This window comes from Hypomesus nipponensis, chromosome 16 (genome assembly GCF_054491055.1).
Source record: "Hypomesus nipponensis isolate SF chromosome 16, ASM5449105v1, whole genome shotgun sequence".
In the NCBI taxonomy this organism is placed as follows: domain Eukaryota; kingdom Metazoa; phylum Chordata; class Actinopteri; order Osmeriformes; family Osmeridae; genus Hypomesus; species Hypomesus nipponensis.
Window position 1 is genome coordinate 3,965,228 of NC_140376.1, and position 21,695 is coordinate 3,986,922.

General features: G+C 48.6%; 1 protein-coding gene across 1 annotated transcript in view; it reads left to right on the top strand.

The window, feature by feature from the left end:
- Nucleotides 1–21,695, top strand: part of gpc5b (glypican 5b) — a 34,448-nt gene that overhangs the window by 7,340 nt on the left and 5,413 nt on the right. Inside the window, exons 4-8 of the mRNA XM_084676386.1 lie at nucleotides 1,494–1,636; nucleotides 1,818–1,877; nucleotides 2,043–2,165; nucleotides 16,044–16,164; nucleotides 17,917–18,049. Of these exons, the coding sequence (XP_084532512.1) occupies nucleotides 1,494–1,636; nucleotides 1,818–1,877; nucleotides 2,043–2,165; nucleotides 16,044–16,164; nucleotides 17,917–18,049 (580 nt within the window). The remainder of the gene's footprint in view (nucleotides 1–1,493; nucleotides 1,637–1,817; nucleotides 1,878–2,042; nucleotides 2,166–16,043; nucleotides 16,165–17,916; nucleotides 18,050–21,695) is intronic.

Consider the following 21,695-nt stretch of genomic DNA (forward strand, 5'->3'; position numbering starts at 1 on the left):
CGGCCCAGCCTCCCTATGGGAGATGGGCTCTACACCAAGCTCCTGTGTGTGGGTTTGTGTTTGTGTTCTGGGCCTGGTTCCATCCAAGAGAACGAGACAGCTCCTTCTCACCTGTCTGTCTTTATGCAACCTGACCTCAGGACAGACAGACAGATGCTCAAGTGCTTCTAAAACAACAGTTTTAGGAGTTCCTTATTGTGAAACCTAGCGGACACTAAACAGTTGTGTTAGCCTTATATGAATGTTTATTTATCTTTTCCCAGACTGACTGGGTGCAGGAGGTATGATAGTATCCCAAAGTACATTTCCATTACATTTAGTCATTTAGCAGACGCTCTTATCCAGAGCGACTTACAGTAAGTACAGGGACATTCCCCCCAAGGCAAGTAGGGTGACGTGCCTTGCCCAAGGACACAACGTCATTTTGCACAGCCAGGAATTGAACCGGCAACCATCAGACTATTGGACCGATTCCCTAACCGCTCAGCCACCTGACTCCCACTTTGTATGTTGTGATGGCTTCAGTTAATCTATAATTTTCCGGCCACCACTCAGCTCAGCGTGTTTATTAGAAACAGGCTTGTCTCTCTGCAAACAAGGTGATGTTTAGTGTCTCTGAATGCGCCCCCGATCTTTGTGTTAAGGGTCTCCAGGACTCCCTGGTGTCGGTGTCACCCGGGGCCAGTCTCTGGGTGAGAGGGGGTGGGGTGGGGTGGGTGGGGGGTCAGTATGAACCGCTGCTTGGCGCCCAGAATGCAAATCCACCGCCGGACAAAGAGTCCTCTGGTTGGCCGGACAACCCCTACCCGCTGTACAATGGGACACAGCGATGAGAATGTTTCTGTGGCTAATCTCTGGGCAAATAGGACTCTTTAGAAACAGACACACACAAGCATGCACACACACACACACACACACCAATGCAAATACACAAAAAGCAAATACAGAACTTTAGATTTTTCTCGTACGTTTTCCTGTACCCCGAGTGGAAACACACAAACGCACACACACATAAATACACACACAATGCAAATACTCACCGACAGATCCCGAACAAGAATCAAATATATTTCTCTGTACATTTTTCCCTGTCTCCCAAGTGGATCAGGTCCTGTCCAGGAGCCAGCTGAGCTAATTCCATTAGAGAGCCTCAGCAGTACGGGGGGGGGGGGGGGGGGGCGGGGGGAGAGGGGGCTGTCACACCGGTCCATAACTCTGACTGCACTGACCGGGATGGAAAGAGAGAAATAGGGGTGAAAGGCAAGAGGCTGGGAGAGAAGACGAGATACAGAAAGCTGTGGAAAAGTTGCTCTTGATATATATCTCTCTGTCTTTTGCTCTCTCTCTTTCTCTCTCTCTCTCTCTCTCTCTCTCTCTCTCTCTCTCTCTCTCTCTCTCTCTCTCTCTCTCTCTCTCCAGTCCCTCTCTCTCCAGTCCCTCTCTCTCCCTCTCTCATCGTCTCCCTGTGTCTCTCTGTCGGTGTCCGACTCCAGGTTGATAAAGTGTGCGGGCCCCTCACATACGTTCCCACCACGACGAGCGCGCGGCCCACCCCGGGGGCCACGACCCCCGTGACCCCGTCGCTGACCTTGTCCCCCTCCCACACAGAGGCGACTGAGGGACGCCTCAACAAGAGGTGAGTGGGTCCGCGGTGGAGACCGCCCCACTGCCAGGCCGTCCAGTTTCAATGTCAGATCAGTGAATATTCGTCCTCAATATGTGTGTGTGTTTTGGGTGTGTGTGTGTGTCTCATTTATTTATTTATTATTGTGTGTCTCCTTTCTCCTTCCCTCCAACCCTGACCTCATCCTCCCCAGGTCACTGCCTCTGAAGCCCTCGAAGAACGACAAGTCTCGCAGCCTGAAAAAGATCTCCAGGTAAGCACTCGATGGAACCACGTTAATCCCTGTGTGGTGGACTCTGACACCACACCCTGCACAGCACAGTGAGTGTGTATATACTGTCTTACCCTCCTCCCTTCTCTTTGCCCCTCTTCCTCTCTCATTCCCCTTCACCCACCCCCTCTCCCCTCTCCCCACCAGAGAGTTTAAGACCTACATCCAGCGCTACCAGGGCTTCTTCTCCGAGCTCCCTGAGATGCTGTGTGAGAGCGAGATGGTGGTGGACGAGTACACCTGCTGGAACGGGGTCGACGTGGTCGAAAGGTGTGTGTGCATCTGTGTGTGTGTCACTGTGCGTCTGTGTGTGTGTGTGTGCGTCTGTGTGTGTGTGTCACTGTGTGTGTGTGTGCGTCTGTGTGTGTGTGTGTGTGTGGGGGGGGGGGGGGAGGGGCATGTTGTCGTTTGTTGTCATGTGGGACGTTTAGATTTTGTAGCTATTCTTTATTCTTAATGTATAAACAGAGACAGATTAGGGAAAACGGGGGGGGGGGGGGGGCATGAGGGGAAAACAGGAGAGGAACAGAGACATGAGGGAGGGATTTGGGAGGGGGGGAAAGGGGAGTATGAGAGGGAGGGATCCGGGTCAAACCTAGGTTCCTGTGGCTATGCTGGTTGCCGTGCTGGTTGCCATGGCGGTGGGGAGCATTGGCCCTAGACCTGTGGAGGGTCAGAGGGTTTGTGTGGAATCTTCCAGAGTACTTTCTCATGCTGATTACACTGGCTCCTCTGGAGGGAAACATTTGTTACAACACACTGACAGCCAGACAGACCAACCAACCAACCGTCAGACAGACAGACAGACAGACAGACAGACAGACAGACAGACAGACACACACTCATCAAGTACTGTAACAAGTGTTTACGTAACAGGCCATCTGTGTAAACGCCCACCACCCCCAGCTGTGGAGACAGTAGTCAGAGCCCCTGGACACCCATCACTTCCCCGGCCTGCCTGCCTGCCTGCCTGCCTCCCTCCAGACCCCCAGTCCCCCAGACCCCCAAACACTGTCCTATTTTCCAGCCAAGCTTTCTGGGAACCTTGTTCAGTTCACCGGCTCCAAAGGAGTGTTGGAGCCTGTCAAGGGAATGCTTGAATAGCTCTATTTATCTCTGTGTGTGTATGTGTGTGTGTGTGCATGTGTGTGTGTGTGAGTGATTTGCTTGTAACACTCAAGCAGAGCATTGTTCCTATAGGTATATTCAATGGTTTTTTTACCACCATCCATCCATCATCACTCGCTCTGCAGCTCTGGTGAGAGTCTGTCCCGGTCCAAACGCTTCGTTAAACACGTTGATCTATGACAGCTCGTTAAAGCTGGGAAATGCGTGGACACATCTCTGATGTGTGTGTGTGTGCTGTGGGTACAGGGGGAGATGATGGAGGGGGTCTCTGGGCCTCTCACTGTGGCTCTGCCGTATCAAAGGCCTGACGGGCTGCTGGCCATTCTGACGCTGTGAACCGTACTCAACCGGGCCCCCCCTGCCTCCCGCCCCCCGAAACCCTCTGCCCACCTCCCCATTCCTCCCCTTGAGCCTCCCTCTCTCCCTCCGTCTCTCTTCATCCCTACGGAAGCCCCTGGCTTCCATCCCCCTCCTTCCCTCCTTCCCTCCTTCCCTCCTTCCCTCCTTCCCTCCCTCCTTCCCTCCTTCCCTCCTTCCCTCCTTCCCTCCTTCCCTCCTTCCCTCCTTCCCTCCTTCCCTCCCTCCCTCCCTCCCTCCCTCCCTCCCTCCCTCCCTCCCTCCCTCCCTCCCTCCCTCCCTCCCTCCCTCCCTCCCTCCCTCCCTCCCTCCCTCCCTCCCTCCCTCCCTCCCTCCCTCCCTCCCTCCCTCCCTCCCTCTCTATCTCTCCTGTAGTGCCTCTTCTGTGACATGTCTCCAGAGACTGTTTTAAGGTCACCCTCCCCCCCCCTCCTCGTACCCTACCTTCATTAACAGTGTCCAAACGGAGCCTAAATCAGTATCTTGGGTCCAGAGCCAGCGCCCCCCTGGCTGAGCCCCCCTGGCTGAGCCCCCCTGGCTGTGCCCCCGTAGCGGGGCTCTGGTGGGTTGCTAGTTTGGATCCCTGCCAGCAGCTGTAGTGAGGAGACAGGGGGGCTCAGGCTCTCTGGTGACCTCTTTACACGTTCTGTTCACCCACACACCCGCCTCCTTCCCTCGCTCCTCTCGCTCTTTCTGTCTCTCTATCCCTCCCTTTCACTCTCTCTGTCTCTCACTCTGTCTCTCACTCTCTCCCTTGCGCATTCATTCTCTCTCCCCTGCTCTCTTCCTCTCTGGCGTCCTCTCTCTCTCCCTTCTGGTTCCTCCTCACCTCCCTCCCTCGCTCCCCTGCTCCCTATCCCTCACTCTCTTCCCGGTCTCTCTCCCTTGCTCTGGCTACCCCCCCCCCCCCTCCTTTGACCCAATTCAGTTACTCACAAATGCTTTGGCTTGTTCCTGCGTGTGTGTACGTGTGTGTGTGTGTGTTGGTTGAGGGGGGGCAGTGTGCATGTTGGCCTGTGTGTGTGTTTCGTGTGTGTGCATGTGTCCCTACGTATCCTGGTTGTGGACAAGATCGCTATAGATGCTGATGGCCCTGTAGATGAATGACTGACTTGCTAGCTTGCTTACACAGTCACTTTGCAGGATCGTGTTATGTAGTCAAAGGGAACCACTGTCTAACCTGGGCCACTAGAGGGCAGTGTGGTATTAGTTTTCCTGTGTGAGAGACAGCGAGGGTGTGGGCCAGTGTGGTGCTGGACAAACAGGCCATCCAGTCTCTACACTGTGGTGGGGTTCCCACTGAATCACATGACTCACAATTAGATTTAGTCTTGCTTAATCTTTGAGAGAGCAAAGGCAGTCTGTCTGTATGACTGTTTGTTTGTCTGTTTGTCTTTGTATGCCTGTATCTAGGTCAGTCTGTATGCCTGTCTGTCTGTCAATATGTCTGTATATGCCTGTCTGTCTGTCTGTCTTGTCTATATGTCTCTATATGTCTGTCTGTATATGCCTGTCTGTTTATATGCCTGTCTCTGTCAGTTATGTGTTTGTTTTTCTGTCTGTTTGTCTGAGAATTCTCTGCTGTTGCTAATATGTTGGTTGATGTGCTTGTTCTTATTGATGTCATCCCTAGCCAGTGATTTCATTACATTTAATCCAGTCAAATGTACTTTTCATGGCATCAGTGATTGAGAAGGATTAAGTGCTTGTTTAAGTCTGCCTGGGTTTGTATGGGCCGTTTGTGTGGATATGTCCTCCTGTCTACATGGCTGCCTGCCTGCCTGCCTGCCTGCCTGCCTGCCTGCCTGCCTGCCTGCCTGCCTGCCTGCCTGCCTGCCTGCCTGCCTGCTGCCTGTCTGTCTGCCTTGTCTGTCTTTCTGTCTGTATGTCTGTCTGTCTAGGTGTCTCTGTCTGTCTGTGTCTAGGTCACACACATATAAGCACACACACACACCAGCTGCATGTCTCATACCTTCCCATGACAAAGGAGTGTTCTTGGGTGTTAAGTGTTGGGATTGTGTTCCCCCTTCTCTCTACCTAGCTGGGCTGACATATGAGAGTCTCATACCTCACACACAAACACACACACGCACACACACAAACACACACACGCACACACACAAACACACACACGCACACACACAAACACACCCACGCACACACACAAACACACACACGCACACACACAAACACACACACGCACACACACAAACACACACACGCACACACACAAACACACACACGCACACACACAAACAGGCACCCACGCACGCACTGCCCTCAGGTAACGCTTGCTCCGAATGCTGGCTTGTTAGCGAGGTGGTTGTCTGTTCTGACATATTACAGATGTGTTTGTGCGCTGTGTGTGTGTGCATGTCTGTGTGTGTGCATGTACGTGTGTGTGTGTGTGTGCGCACACGTGTCCATCAGAAGCTGTCAGCGGCTCACTGCTGCTCTTGCAGGTGTGAAGTCTGCTCGGTCGTCAGGGAGATCACTTACCCATCTGACCTTTGACCTCTCGCCCCAGGCAAGGCTGGTCTTGGGGTCATTATAGCAGCATGTCCCAGGAAGCAGTTTGGGGTCGATCAGAGCTCATAGGATGCAGTTATGTTGATGCTAGCCAGTGGTGAGGGGAGAGAATGGCGAATGGCAAAAACAAAAACACAAAAACGATGCATACACACACACACGTGTGCCCTCTCTCCAAAATGCACACACACACACACACACCGTTCATGTTGCTTCATATTGGCCCCAGACCCCCTGGGGCCTGAACCTCAGAGAACTAGGCTTTCTTGTCTTCCTGTCAAAGACGAGCTGATATAGAATGACTGAAAGCTCTGCGGCCTTCTCCACCATCTCTGGCCAGGTATCTGATGGTTAACCAAGTAGCTTTAGGCTGACGTGATGTGTGGGTGTGTGTTTGTCTGTCTGTGGAACACCTTAGGTAAGACTCCCATAACTACATTAAGGGCCGTACTGGAATGCAAGCACATTTACAACCATTAACCACTGCAGCGAATAATTGCACATTGGCAATGGAGCGTTCTGGGTATCAGATTACTATCTGGGATGATTTGGGTTTTGATGGACGGTAATTGTTGACTGTAGGCATGAGATGGGATTGTTATCTATGTGTGTGTGTGTGACACTGCCAGAGGACAAAGGCAGAAAGGAGAGAGGACTATTATGGTCTGGGGAATGCCGTGAATCAGTGGCTGATTCATTATTTGACACCTCCGATAATTATTTTCATAACGCTCTTTGAGGTAAATAATCATTAGGTCAACGCTGTTATTATGCCCTGGCTGTGTGTTTGTGTGGTGACAGACGACAGAGGGTAAGGCTAGACGAGGCCTGTGTGTTTGTGTGGTGACAGACGACAGAGGGTAAGGCTAGACGAGACCTGTGTGTTTGATAGTCAACATGAGGTGTGTCTGCATGGGCTTTAATACTCTCTGCCAGCCAACCTCCTCTCCATCCCTTGTTTCCTCACCTCCTTCCCTCCTCACCTCCTTCCCTCCAAACCACTTAAGGGGAAAAACTGTTCAAAATTCCTTACTTGCATATCTAGGTCCTTCAAGGCGGCGCCCCCCCCCCCCCCCTCCCTCCTCCTCCACTCTACCCATGATCCTCTGTGCTGCGTGTCCTGCCGTTGCCATGGCCACGGTGTGTTTGTTGGTGTTGTGGGGAGAAGGCTACGCCGGGCGCCATGGTTGTGGGTCCAGGCAGGCTCTGCGTGTTCCTCCTATGATGGACCTCAGATGCTGGGCTGCTGGGATCCAGGACTGTGGCCAGGGCGGACTACTGTTGAGTCACACACACACACGCACGCACACACACACAGAGAGACTGCACTGCGGTATAATGGGATATTCCGTGTGGTTTGGATGCTAACTGTTTCCACCCCTTCTCCCTGTATTAGCCGTCCCTCTCCCCAGCCCTCGAACAATAACATTTTGTGTTTAAAGGTCCTTTTTCGACTAAACAGCAGCTCCTGATTTGGAGTGTGTGTGTCTGTGTGTGTGTCTGTGTGCTTGTGTGCTTGTGTGCTTGTGTGCATGACAGAGTGGAGTGTGGGAAGCTGAGCTTTCTCCTGTCTATAACATGAGTCTGTGTGTGTTGATGAGCTAAATCGCTACAGTAGTAGATTAGCCAAGTCAAAGGCCGTCCCATGTCGACATTGATCGACATGAGAGAATGAGGCCAGAGCTGTAGCTTGTGTCTCTGGTAGTCATGCCCCGGCCCTTCCCAATCCTCACAGCCTGGTATTGGTCTGCATGCTGGGTATCTGGAACAGAGGGTCAGCTGGGTGTAATGCTGCAGTGAGTGAAGGCAGGCTTGGATTGCTATTCAAGGTGTGTGTGTGTGTGTGTGTGTATCTGTGTTTGACTTGGTGTGTGTGTGTGCGTGTGCATTATCCCGCCAGTCATCCTGCGAGTCACGGTTACATTCTGTTTCCTGTATCTAAGGATCTGTGTTTACTGATCCTCTTCAGCTGAAATGGAGAGAGAAGGAGGTGGAGGGAGAGATGGGGGGAGAGAGATCAAAGATTCCTTCATCACTAGTATTGACGTTTTGTCATCCTTTGTATTCTGTCCCTTCTCCTCTCTTCTTTTCCACTTCCTCCTCTTTACCTTTGCTCCTTTTCTCCCCCCCCCCCCCCCCCCCCCTCCTTATCACTAGCGGATTCATAGATGTGAAAACAGCTTGTTAAAGAGGACAGGTTTGTCTATGGTTCAACATCGTGTAGAGGAGCTTGTTTGATGGTCACATCCAGGAAGTGTCTGAAACAGCCTGGTAATGAGCTGGCAGAGTAGGTCCTGCTGGCTTCCTCCCCTCCCCTCCCCTCCCCTCCCCTCCCCTCCCCTCCCCTCCCCTCCCCTCCCCTCCCCTCCCCTCCCCTCCCCTCCCCTCCCCTCCCCTCCCCTCCCCTCCCCTCCCCTCCCCTCCCCTCCCCCTCCTCTCCACGCACCCAGTCAGCACCCCCATATTGTACTGTGTGTCCTGTGTTGTCAATACTTGGATCTTTACTGTTCACACCTACTCATCAATCTGCACCTCCACCACACACACACATCTCTCTATTGGCTAGCCTGTACATGGGGCATTTCCCAGTCCTGTGGTTTGGGCTCGTTAAGCTGTCTTGAAGTGTCTGTATACCTGCCTCTGCATTCACGCCCCCTCAATCCCCGGTCATTCCTGCCCCCAGGCCCCACCCCCAGTGATTAATCACTATAAATCAAGCGTAGACATTGGCTGGCGTGTGGGTGGAAACCTAACCACCCACAGATAGATATCCTGCCAAGCAGAAATTTGCCTGTGGTTTGAATAGAACCATTACTTGCTGTTGTCTTTTTTTCTATTAACTGAATGTGCATTCATTTACCCATCTTCTCTCTCTCTCATTCTTGTCCTTGTCTCTCTCTATTTCTCTTACCACGTGTAACCTGGATTAAAATAAATTTACATTTAGCAGAAGCTCTTATCCAGAGCGATTTACAGTAAGTACAGGGACATTCTCCCGAGGCCAGTAGGGTGAAGTGCCTTGCCCAAGGACACAACGTCATTTTTTCTAAAATAGTTAGATTTTGAATAAATACCAATAAAATATAGGTATATACATTTCATAATAATAGGAATAAACTACATGACTTAACCAGGTTAAATAAGATAACAATAAATATCAGAGTTAATAGCATCTTATTAGTTGTTAAAAAGGTATCCTTGTACTTTAAGATACTATGGTTTTATCAGCCAATCAGAATGGCTATAGCTCTTCCTGTGGCGGGAAGAAAGTGAATTGCAAGAGAGGAGAGCTCGAAGGAAGGTGTTAGCAAGACAGAGCCAGTGACCTGAACAAGAATGGTAAAACTAACGTGTTTTATTTTTTCTTATTTTGTTTTGTAAAAGTGTTATGTTACATTCTGTCTACACAAGTAGACTGTGGTTTATATTGCTGCTATTTAGTTAGTTGACCGACAAGTGAATTTTCGAATGCTTGAAACTACATTTCATGCTGCAAGCAGACGGTAAAGATGGCGAGCCTCCCATGAAGAAGATCTACAACGAACAATAACCTTGCATCCGTGAGTCACCTGCGTGTTGAACTCATTCATCCCGGTTGCGGTAGGACGATCCTACAGAAATGTTCTGGATGTGAGTGGAGTTACAGTACTGGATTTAGGATTTCGTTAAACGTGGACTCAAGCGGAATCACTGCTAATCGACAACTTTCCTTCTGCGTCACATCAAGCAGAATGTAGCATTGGACTGCCCAACGTGGTCGCTAGCAACGGTTGCATTTGTCGAAAAGAGACTGATTATAGCTTTTCATACTGTTAATTTGTAAATGTTATATCTGATTTTACATACCTTTTGTTCTTTTCCTTGTGATTTTCCATGTAGCCTGTGTTGCATTGAACTGGCAAATGGATATGATATTTCAAAAGCTTAGCTTCAGTAGCTCACTGGCGTAGCATATTGTTAATAGGAAAATTACGAGATCCTAAAACAGTTCTAACGAAGTAAAAATAAGATTGACTAACAGAGATTTCAATAAGAACTTAAAGCAGAGTAAACTCGAGATAATAAACTGAATATCAAATTAAAGTTAAACTTTAATTTAAATTGGAAGTTATTCCTGAAACAAATTAGGTTGTCAAACTAAAACAAATAAATAATATTTCAATTATTTTCGTTCATTAAAAAGGTTAAAACTTGAATAGATCGCATTTAAAAGCAAAGACTGTCTATGGTATGTACTTTGTGTATGTAAACTGTTATTTGGTGCCATTTACTATTTCTATCTGCTTCTAAACTTTTTCTACTCTTTTATATAAACAAGCTGGCATTGAAACTTACTTGTGTTGGTCTGGGGTGTTATTATCATTTAACTACCAACTGCTCCTCTGAACCTAGACCCTGGTCCTGAGTAACTGACTTATTTGTTCCTCATAAGTGCTACATAACATGGCGAGCCAGCCAGGAGTAGTTGAGTACTAAAATAAAGACAAATATTAGTTCAATAAATTAATCTGAACACCCAGACCTAAAATTGAATTAAGTCCGGCCAAAATACGGAAGTTGTAGCCAGAGAAAATGTAAAAGTGCCTACTCAGTCGTTGTTGTAGACTTACTGACACAGAATCAGATCAGGTTGTCGCTGATTCCTTGAGCCGGTATGGGCGTAATGGGAAAACTATTGGAGTAGATGACCCTGAATCCCCGTATCACAGACATGCTATTGTAGAGTATGAGAGTGGAGCTGCAGTGAGAGCCCTTGAACCCTTACTCCCATATAGTTATGAGTCCCAGTGAAATCACATACCTGATCAAAGCCCTGACTAGTGAATATGTTCCCACTGCAACTGTGAGCGCCACCCAGAGTTTTGAGTGAACTGCAAAATATCGCTAAACTGAGGGGTAGATCCTTTGAAGAGCTCCTGCAAGAACAACTATCTGAATGCAGTAAATCAGTACCTTCTAGTGCAGAGCCCAGTGATGAGCCTGAGACTGAGTCTCCCAACACAGAAATTGAGAATGAACAAGCTCGAATACCAGTGACGCAGCCACAAGTAGCCTCTTCTGTTAAGACAAAGAAGCATGGCAAAACTCCCCAACGTGCGGCTGAGGCCAAAGAATTCAGCCAGATTAAAGAGAAGACAGTCCCTATGACAGATGTGAATTATGCTAACCCTCCAGAAGTGCAGCGAATGATTGTAGAGCACGTGGTGAAAAGTGACGCCCCAGGGTCACTGATGAATGCGTAATTCAGACTTAAAGCATTTTCTGGCAGAAACCCATGCTCCGGTCATGAAGTAGACTTTGACACATGGCAAACTAGCGTTGAGCTTATTCTCAAAGACCCAGCTCTGTCTAACGTTCAGCGCTCAAGGAAGATCCTTGACAGCTTGGTGCCACCAGCCGCCAATGTTGTCAAACCTTTAGGCCCCCAAACTTTGCCTACAGCTTACCTTGAACTATTAGACTCAGCATTCGGAACCGTCGAAGATGGAGATGGGCTTTTTGCTTTGTTCCTCAACACACTCCAAAACTCTGAAGAGAAACCTTCCCAGTAATGCACAGGCTACAGACGGTTCTCACTAAAGCGATAAGAAGAGGTGGCGTATATGCTAGTGAAGCTGACAAGCATCTCCTGTGGCAGTTTGGTCGGGGGTGCTGGGATCATGTGCTGATAGCTGACCTTCAGCTTGAATGTAAGAGACAGCCCACCTCCATTTCCTGAGTTGCTGCTGCAGCTTCGTGTAGAGGAAGACAGACAGAGTGCGAAAGACAACCAAATGAAGAAGCACCTTGATGCATCAAAGCAAAAAGCCAATGCACATCTCTTGGCAGCAAGCTCTCTTGAATTGACCCATCATTGGGGAATGATATCACTGAGTTGAGGAAACAAGTCACTCAGTAAGCAGAGTCACATGCATCTTCATCAGATGGTGTTGTCGCTGACTTAAGAAACAGGTTACTGAGCTTCAAAGCCAGTTAACAAGTATAAAAACACAGAAACCATCAACAGCAAAGACCAATGTGACAAAATTCAATGCAAAGCATGCAACAAAGAGGAAAGCATCTGAACGTCCTAGTAACAGAGCAAAGCCTTGGTACTGTTTTCAATGCATAGAGGATGGCCATATGGCATCTGTATGTCCTAACGAGCCAAACCCATCACTAGTAGCTGCAAAGAACACACAACTAAAAGAAAAACAGTCCTTGTGGGACAGTCAAGATGACAAAGCCTCTTCCCAACGTTTAAACGGAACTCAGCTCTCATTGTGGGACAAATGAGGGCTTAAAGCAGTGACAACAGTCCCAACTCCGTTACTGAACCTAACAGAAAAGGGAAGTTTTTGTGCACAAGATCAAATGATGTGGAACTACCAAAGGGGTTGATTGGAGCTACATACACGGCTCAAGTGCTCATAAATGGACAAACATGTAACTGCCTTCTTGACACCGGATCTCAAGTAACGACAGTGTCTTTCCATGAGAGCAACCTCTCAAACTTAAAGATCCACCCTTTGAATGAGCTGTTAGAAGTAGAGGCTGCTAATGGTCAAGCCGTACCCTATTCAGGCTTCATAGAAGCAGATATCACCTTCCCCGAGAGCTGCTTTGGCTCTGAGATCACTATGCCCACCCTTGCTTTAGTCGTGCCAGACATGCAGTCTAGCGTGCAGTCAAAACTCTTGATAGGCACAAATACTTTGGACATAGTTTATGAGAACTGCTCTACTAAAAACACAAGCCTGCAAGCTCTACCCTATGGTTGCAGAGTTGTTATGAAAGTGATGCAGCAGAGAGATAAGAAAAAACAAAATAGCAGCCTAGGGTTAGTGAGGTTGTCAGGGAAAGACCCTACAGTCGTACTTGCTGGACGAAGCTGTGTGACAGAAGGATTGGTGCATGTAAAAGATAAATTCCCTGACCGTTGGATTGTTATTGAACCACCTGTGTCGTCTTCTTTACCTGGAGGCATGTTAGTTACCAGCGGTTTAATTAGTCTCCCTGACACTCCATCTAAGAAAGTACCAGTAGTGTTACGCAACGAAAGTAAGCATGACATAATCATTCCTGCAAAGAGTGTCATCGCTGAAATACATGCTTTGCAGACAGTGGTGCCAAGTAACCAAGGGTCACCCAATGCAGCTCACCAAGATAAACTACCAAAGTCTCCTGAATATGTGAAGCTGAATTTGAACTTTGATGGCTCTCCTCTTTCGGCTGAATGGAGGGAGAGAATAGAGAAAAAATTAGGTGCTATGCCAGAAGTATTTGCTCTTCACGACTCAGACTTTGGTCGAACAGATAAAGTTAAACACCAAATCAAGTTAAGTGACCAAACCCCCTTTAAGCATTGACCTCAACCCATACGTCCACAAGACCTCGATGCAGTGCGGAGACATCTGCAGGAGCTAAGTGAGGCAGGAGTAATTCAGGAGTCAGAGTCACCGTTCTCCTCACCAATAGTGGTGGTCAGAAAGAAAAATGGAGACGTACAACTTTGTATTGATTACCGAAAACTGAACCTGCAGACTATCAAGGATGCCTACGCTCTCCCAAATCTGGAAGATCTTTCTCTGCGCTCGCAGGCTAAAAGGGGTTCTCTGTCCTGGACCTCAAGTCAGGCTTTTATCAGTTGTAAGTCGAGGAAGCCGACAAGCTCAAAACAGCCTTTGTTTGTCCATTGGGATTCAGGGAGTTCAATAGGATGCCCCAGGACGTAACCAATGCTCCCAGCACATTTCAGAGGTTAATGAAAAAATGCATGGGGAATATCAACCTTAAAGAAGCCCTGGTCTCCTTAGACGATATCATAGTCTTCTCAGAAACTCTCGAACAACACGAAATCCGTCTTCTCCACGTCCTTAGTCGTCTGAAGGAGTACGGCTTAAAACTGTACTCCTGAGTAATGCACGTTTTTCCAGACGTCAGTAAAGTACTTGGGGCACATTGTGTCGCAGGGTGGTGTTGAAACCGACCAAGAGAAGATTGAGGCCCTAAAGACCTGGCCAAGTCCAAGAAATCTTAAAGATCTACGCTCATTTTTAGGGTTCGCTGGGTATTACTGGCGATTTAGCCAGAGCTACTCTAAGATAGTCAAGCCATTAAATGATCTCACTGCCGGGTATCCGCCACTTAGGAGTGAAGGATCAAAAGATGATCGTGGTCAATACTTCAAGACAAAAGAGCTTTTTGGAAGGCGGTGGACAGACAGCTGTCAACAAGCTTTTGAGACCATCATCGACAAGCTCACCACTGCTCCAGTGTTAGGATTTGCCAATCCAAAGCTGCTGTATGTATTACACACTGATGCAAGCACCACAACTGGAGTAGGAGCAGCACTATATCAGGAGCAGGAGGGAGCAATGCGTGTTATAGCTTACGCCAGCCGTGGATTGTCAAGGAGTGAAACTTGTTATCCAGCTCACAAACTTGAATTCCTGGAACTCAAGTGGGCTGTAACGGAAAAGCTCGCTGATTATCTTTACGGAGTTCCTTTTACAGTAGTCACGGACAGCAACCCATTGACTTACCTCCGTACCACAGCCAAGTTGGATGCAACAAGCTATTGCTGGTTGTCTGCCCTCTCCACCTTCAGGTTCCAGCTCCAGTACCGAGCAGGGAAACGCAGTCTGGATGCAGATGGACTCTCACGACGTCCACATGCTGAACCTGTAAATGACTTGGTCTCACAGAAAGAGGAGGAGCGGATAAGCCAGTTCATCTACCGACACCTACCTGAGTCTGACAAATTGTGCATGTCTGCCATTAGTGCATGCGTATAATTGCACTAAACACGAGACTACCGGATTCACGCCGTGTGAACTAATGTTTGGGCATCAGCCTCGGTTGCCTATTGACCTCACCTTCAATGTCCCATTGAACCATAGCCATCAGAAATCTCACTCCCAGTATGTCAAATCGCTGAAAACACACCTTCAAGAGAGTTACCAACTGGCTACTAAAAATGCGGCCAAAACAGCAGAAAGGAACAAAGTCAGGTTTGACAGACGTGTCACCGAATCCACCTTAGGTGTGTGTGATCGTGTATTAATCAGAAACGTATGCCTAAGAGGAAAACACAAGCTGGCAAGACAAAAATAACCGACAAGAAGACTGACATCTTGAGTTAGGGAATCCCCTAGTGACTGTTGTCCAAGCTTTATTTCAGAGTCTGAGTACGGCTATCGCTAAATCTTTTGTAGAGCCTAGTTTTACACCTCTGCCTGAACCTGAAATAGTGTAACCCATTACTATATGCAAAGGGACTTGCATAGATTTAAGATGGGAGGGTGTAACCTGGATTAAAATAGTTAAATTGAATAAATACCAATAAAATATACATTTTATAATATAATATTAGGAATAAACTTCATGACTTCACCAGGTTAAATAAGATAACAATAAATATTAGAGTTTATAGCATCTTATTAGTTGTTGAAAAGGTATCCTGGTTATATTAAAAAGGTATACTATGGTTATAACAGCCAATCAGAATGGCTATAGCTTTTCCTGTGGCGGGAAGAACGTGAGTTGCAAGAGATGAGAGCTCGAAGGAAGATGTTAGCAAGACTGAGCCAGTGACCTGAACAAGAATAGTAAAACTAGTGTTTTACTCTTTATTTTGGTTTGTAAAAATGTTATGTTACATTCTGTCTACACAAGTAGTCTGTGGTTTATTTTGCTGCTGTTTAGTTAGTTGACCAACGGGTGAATGTTCGAATGCTTGAAGCTACATTTCATGCTGCAAGAACAATAACCTTGCATCTGTGAGTCACCTGCGTGTTGAACTCATTCATCATGGTTGCGGTAGGACAATCCTACAGAAATGTTCTTGGTGTGAGTGGAGTTACAGTACTGGATTTAGGATTTTGGTAAGCGTGGATTCCAGCTGAATCACTGCTAACCAACAACTTTCCTTCTGCGTTACATCAAGCAGAATGTAGCATTGGACTTCCCAACGTGGTCGCTAGCAACGGTTGCATTTGTCGAAAAAGACTGATTATAGCTTTTCACACTGTTACTTTACTTGGAGTTACTGATACTTGTCTTGGTCTGGGGTGTTATTATCATTTAACTACCAACTGCTCCTCCGGGCCTAGACTGTTATTCATCTATCCATCCTCCCTCTCCTCTCTGCAGCTATGCGGGCCGCGTGGTGGGGAACAGCCTTAACGCCCAGAAGAGGAACCCAGAGGTGTCTGTCCGCAGTGTGGACCCCAACCTGCAGGGGGCGAGAGAGAGACTGGAGCAGTTCACACAGGTAGGCTGGGGGGGGAGAGAGAAATACCATCGCCCACAATCCCCACCTGATAGGACTGCAGACATTATTAAAATCTGACAGCATTACAGCCTAAGTTATTGACACACAACGACCTACAGTTTTGCTTCTTGCCTGACCTGTCATCTGTATTCCAACCCTTCAATAAATTCTCCCTGGCAGAACGCTTTAGCTAAATTAACACATTAAAGAGCTTGAGAATGTAATGTGCTGCCACTTAGCCAGGGGATTTCCACAGGAAGCCATCAGCAGAGCCTGTCCCATGGTCTGAATAGTGTGAGAGGGAATATTCGTTCTGTTCTCACCCATAGTCTGACTCACAGGACCAGTGGGGCTAACTGTCGTTAGCTCTGAACGCTAACTCCCGACATCTAAAAGCTCGTTGTTCACGGTGGGCTCATGATTCGAGCCTCTCTCCAGCTGTTTCTGGGAGTGGACCCAGGGAGAGAAAAAGGGACGCATGGCTCATCTGGTCCCTCGGGAGCCATTTTGGCTCTGATCCGTCTCGTATTACCACATTAAAACCAAAAACTGGGTTCCTGTGACCCGGCCCTGCTCATCTGCTGTTTCTCAACTTCAGACATGGAGCTCTATAGGATTAACTTTGGTCCAGATACATAGCGAGAGAGCAAGAGAGTCTGGATCGAGGGGTCGGGCCTACGGTTAGACGCAGGGAAAGGAGAGAGAGAGAGAGGGTGTAGAAAGAGGTCGAGAGACAGACAGAAAGAAAGGGAGAGGGTGAGAGAAAAGGTCAAGGAGAGAGGGGACCGAGTAACAGAAATAGGGAATAGAGAGGAGAGAGAGAAAGACGGAGAGAAAGGTGAAAGAAACAGGAGGAAGGAGTGCGAGAAAGGGAATAGAGAGGAGAGAGAGAAAGACGGAGAGAAAGGTGAAAGAAACAGGAGGAAGGAGTGCGAGAAAGGGATATGCGGAGAAGCGATGGCGCTATTCGATTCCGTTCTACTCTGGTTCGTCTTTGGTGTTGAGTCAATTAATCATGTACCGTGTACGTGGGGAAAGAGCCTCGTCAGCGCGCCGTCCCAGGGTGTGTGGTGTCCTCTCCGCACCTCCGTCTTCCTTTCAGACAGTCATTAACGGGGGGAGATTTATTTCCTGCGATCCACTGAACATCTTGCTCTTCGGCCCCGTAGGCTTTCTAATCAGTATCAGCGTTTACTAATATTGACTAGATTTAGAAAGTAGCTTTATAAATTCTCTCTGAAGATGAAATGCTGTACGTGGCGTTGCGGCGGCCACACACACACACACACACACATAGAAGGGATTTGGGTCAGGGCAGAGACATTCCTAAAGTAAGTGAATAGGCCTATAAGAATAGCCCTGGGGGGTGTTTGTTCACTGACATGGTTTAGACGTGGTCTCCCGCTGAAGCCTGCCAGCAGTATAGATTGTTCCAGAAACACACTGTGATGTCACTAGGCCTAGTTCTATGACTAATTACCCCACTGGGAACTGCATACAGTATTCATCTGAGAAAGGACAAATTAAACGTGTGATTTATTAATGAGACTTGAACGAGAGGGAGGGCACCACGGGAATTATGAGTTGAAAATGATGTAGAAAAGATGTAATCTGGTTTTAATGTAAGCTACATGATTGGATGGTATTCATCTGGTTGACCTCTATTAACCCCTGACATACTCACTGACCTGCTATGTGTGTGTGTGTGTGTGTGTGTGTGTGTGTTTTTGTCCCTGTGTGTGTGTGTTCCAGGAGCTGCAGGGCCAGGTGGGCTGGGTGGTAGACTGGGGCTCGTGGGCTGACCCGGGCAGCGGGGCGGAGCCGGGCAGCGGAGAGTGTGATGATGAGGACGGTTGCCACGGATCCGGGGAGGAAGATGTAAGAGGTGAGTGTCATCCTCCCTCCATCTGTCTCAGTGCTTTGCTCCTCTTGTGTGACTCATCCCTTCCATCTCATTGCCCTCACGCTTGTGTGTGTGTGGGACACCATCGCATAGGATATCAGAGGATGACAACACAACTGGTTAGGTTTCACACTGCTTTGCAAACACTCACCCACACACACCCATACACAACCCCCCCCCCCCCCCCCACACATACACATGCGCGCACACACACATTTTGTCCCAGCGAATTCCAGGAGGTTTTGGGAGTGCGTCTGACTGATCCTTCTCCGTGCCAGTGAGAAGCCGCAGGGTAAGGTCGTCCTTAGGCAGCTCACCAGGATTGATCTGCTTTCCTCTTTCTTCTCCTCCTCTCCCTCTCCCCCGCTCTCTCTCTCCCTCTCCCCCGCTCTCTCTCTCCCTCTCTCCCCTCGTCTTCCTCTCCCCCTTCGCTCCTCTCCATCGTTCTCCGTCGCCCCTTAGCCCTCGTCCCTCCCTCTCTCTGTGTTTCTGCTGACTGCAGCGCTTTCTCCGGTGGGTTCAGGTGAAAGATGTGATACTTGCCTAGGCAGAGAACCAGACCAGAGCAGAAATACCCTTCTCCATTCATCCCTTTTCATCACCTGTTTATGTGTTCATTGGTATTTAAACTGCAGGCCAATCGAATCCAGTAGATGGCTATGTACATGGTTTAGCAGTACCAAAGCCAAGCTGACTGAAGTGAATCTCATGGAAATTGGTTCTTTAATGTCAGTGCTGAGTGTGTAGGACTGCAGGACTGGGGTAAGGGAGGGAGGGAGAGAGGGAGGGAGCATCTAAGACTGGTGTTCAGAGAAAGATGTTAGTTCACATCCCTCCATTCCCCTTCCTCTCACATCAGCTGGAGTGATGGTATATCATTATTGGTCCTAGGGTCAATAAGGAGATTTAGTGTACCAGAACCGGATGGAAAATGGATGTGTTGACTACTGAATGTCCCAGCGATTCCGCATAGGACACTGCTCTCCGGGCTAGGGCATCCGAGGGGGTTTCCATGGCGTCCACCAGTCACAGGTTCATGTGATGTCATGTGACAGGAATGGGTGTCATGGTCGCGACCTCTGCCCTCATCGAGCAGGAAGTGAGATAAGAGAGAGATGGCAGGCCTGTGTGTTCTCATAGCCAGGTGCACACAAGCTCAGCCCTGGACACTTATATAATGTGTTTCTCAATACTAGGGGAATGTTGTCTTTACTTAGGATGTGCTGTAGCTACACATGGAGTGATACACAGCCCAGGTCAGGCGTGGCCTGGTTTAGTCTGGCCTGACTTAGTCTGGCCCCTTAGTTAACCAAGAATCGACAGGGTTCTTATTTGGAGTGATGAGAATCACCACTCACCTCTTGACTTGCCTGGCTTGGTTGGGTAACCTTCTCTCTGGAGTGGAAACAAATTTTAATCTTTATACAGCTCCAATAGTGGAATCTGCCAGGAGCCTAGATTGATTTTGTCTTCCAACAAAAAGAAAAAAAAAAAGATTCTCATATCTTTTTCAAGACAAATCCAGTGCCTACAGTTAGACAACTCTGTCAATAATGCTAATGCAATCACCTCTTTCCTCCCCGAGCCAAACGAATCCTCCCTGGTCCCAGAATGCACTGCGTTCGGGTGACGAATGATCCCGGGGACAGACAATCCGCGTTGCCATGGATACCAGGTGGTCGGCGGTTCCCCGGGGGGGGGGGTCGGTAACCAAGGGCAGAATGATAAAGAGAGAACAAAGTAGCATCTCAGACAGTGTGGCTGCACCAATCACAGGAGCACAGCACTTCCTGGTCGTGCGACCATGGTGCTCACTGCCGCCCCCCGATTCATCACTCTTAAAGGGTGTGCACATAGCTACTCTTAACACATACTGCTGGGTTCTACGCTTTGAATGGAAGGTGGTGAATTATTGTGCTCGTCCCGTGTTTGGGAGGCTAGCTCAGGGGGTGGACCAGTGGACAGGTCTGGGGAGGAGAGCAGGGTGGAGATGTGGACATGTGTGGGTTCTGCAGCAGATCTTTCAGACTCATTTTACGCTCTGTCAGTGTCCCCGCCGCAAAGCAAATCCACAATGTCATGTGACTTCCATTCAAAGGATGCCACGCCCGTGGAGATGTGCCGGCGCAGCCAAATGGGATTTTCATGCCACACACGACTTCCTGATGCGAGTCCACAGTTTTGATTGGTTTGTGATTTGGTGCTCATCACTGGGAGCTTGATGTTTTAGATGAGATTTTTGCTTTCTGAGGAAACAGGGAGTAGGTTGTAGGAAATAGGACAAAGGAAACAGGAAAATCCTAGCGATGGATCATGTCATTCTTAGTGTGGCATGACACGGCGTGTTACATGATTACCCTATCACCATTAGTCACTTGACTAACGCTCTTGGAATGAGTATCTTTTTCCCTCCCTCCCTCCCTCCCTCCCTCCCTCCCTCCCTCCCTCCCTCCCTCCCTCCCTCCCTCCCTCCCTCCCTCCCTCCCTCCCTCCCTCCCTCCCTCCCTCCCTCCCTCCCTCCCTCCCTCCCTCCATCTGGGCTGATCCCTGGGATCAGGGGTCCGAGGCAGGGGGAAATGAAAGGCTTGTCTGCTCATATCCGTGCCTGCTTAGTCCAGCTGGGCCAGAGAGAGAGAGAAAGAGAGAGAGAGAGAGAGAGAACAGCAGTCAGCAGTTGAAGACGGCGTACACGATGCCAGGTGCGTGTTAAGATGTGCTTCAAGGTTATGAAACGTTTTGAGTCCAATCCATCACGGGACAGATGGGGCTCTCTGGACTGTGGCTCAGGGACACGGCTGTCTGCTCCACCTGGAGTGGTGCACCTGAATGCAACCCAGAGCAGACCTGACCAGACCAGACCAAACCAGACCATCCAGACCAGACCAAAACCTAACAGCTGCACATCATCTGGGTGACTACAGACAAACTGAAATGAGCAAAACTAGCACGTGTTGTGTATGGTCATTTCTGTGAACGCATATGAGTGTGTGTGTGTACGTGTGAATGTGAGTGTGTTAATTTGTGCGTGTGTGTGTGTGTGTTAATTTGTGCGTATGAGTGTGTTAATTTGTGCGTGTGTGTGTGTTAATTTGTGCGTGTGTGTGTGTGTAATGGAGTGTGGTGTCAGTAATGCCTCCCCTGTGGCTCCCCAGGGAGGGAGGAACCTCCTCATTACTGAAGAACAGATTCACTAAGCTCTCTCTCACTGTCACACAGGCTTGCACACACACAAACACGCACACACCTACACACACACGTTGACATTTCAACAGATAGTCTATTGATTTCAAAAGGAATGACGTTTCATATCACTGCATACGATGGAGCGATGGGTTCTATCTCTCATTGTTCTGGTGAAATCGGACGGAGAAATAAGGCATCCTTTCCCCTCCTCTCAAAACATCCCTGCCTCCACCCTTCTCCCTTACTCCTGTTTCCCTCTCTCCCCCTTCTTATCTTCCCCTCTCTCCTTCCTCCCTCCTCTTCCCCTCTCTCTCTAAAGACCTTTCCAGACACTCTTCTCTGTAACTCAAAGAGCTGGATCCCGATAAGTAGGTGCTGAGGTTGAAATCTGCTGCTCAGTGTAACACCACTCTGCAGTGTGTGTGTGTGTGTGCGTGCACATGCG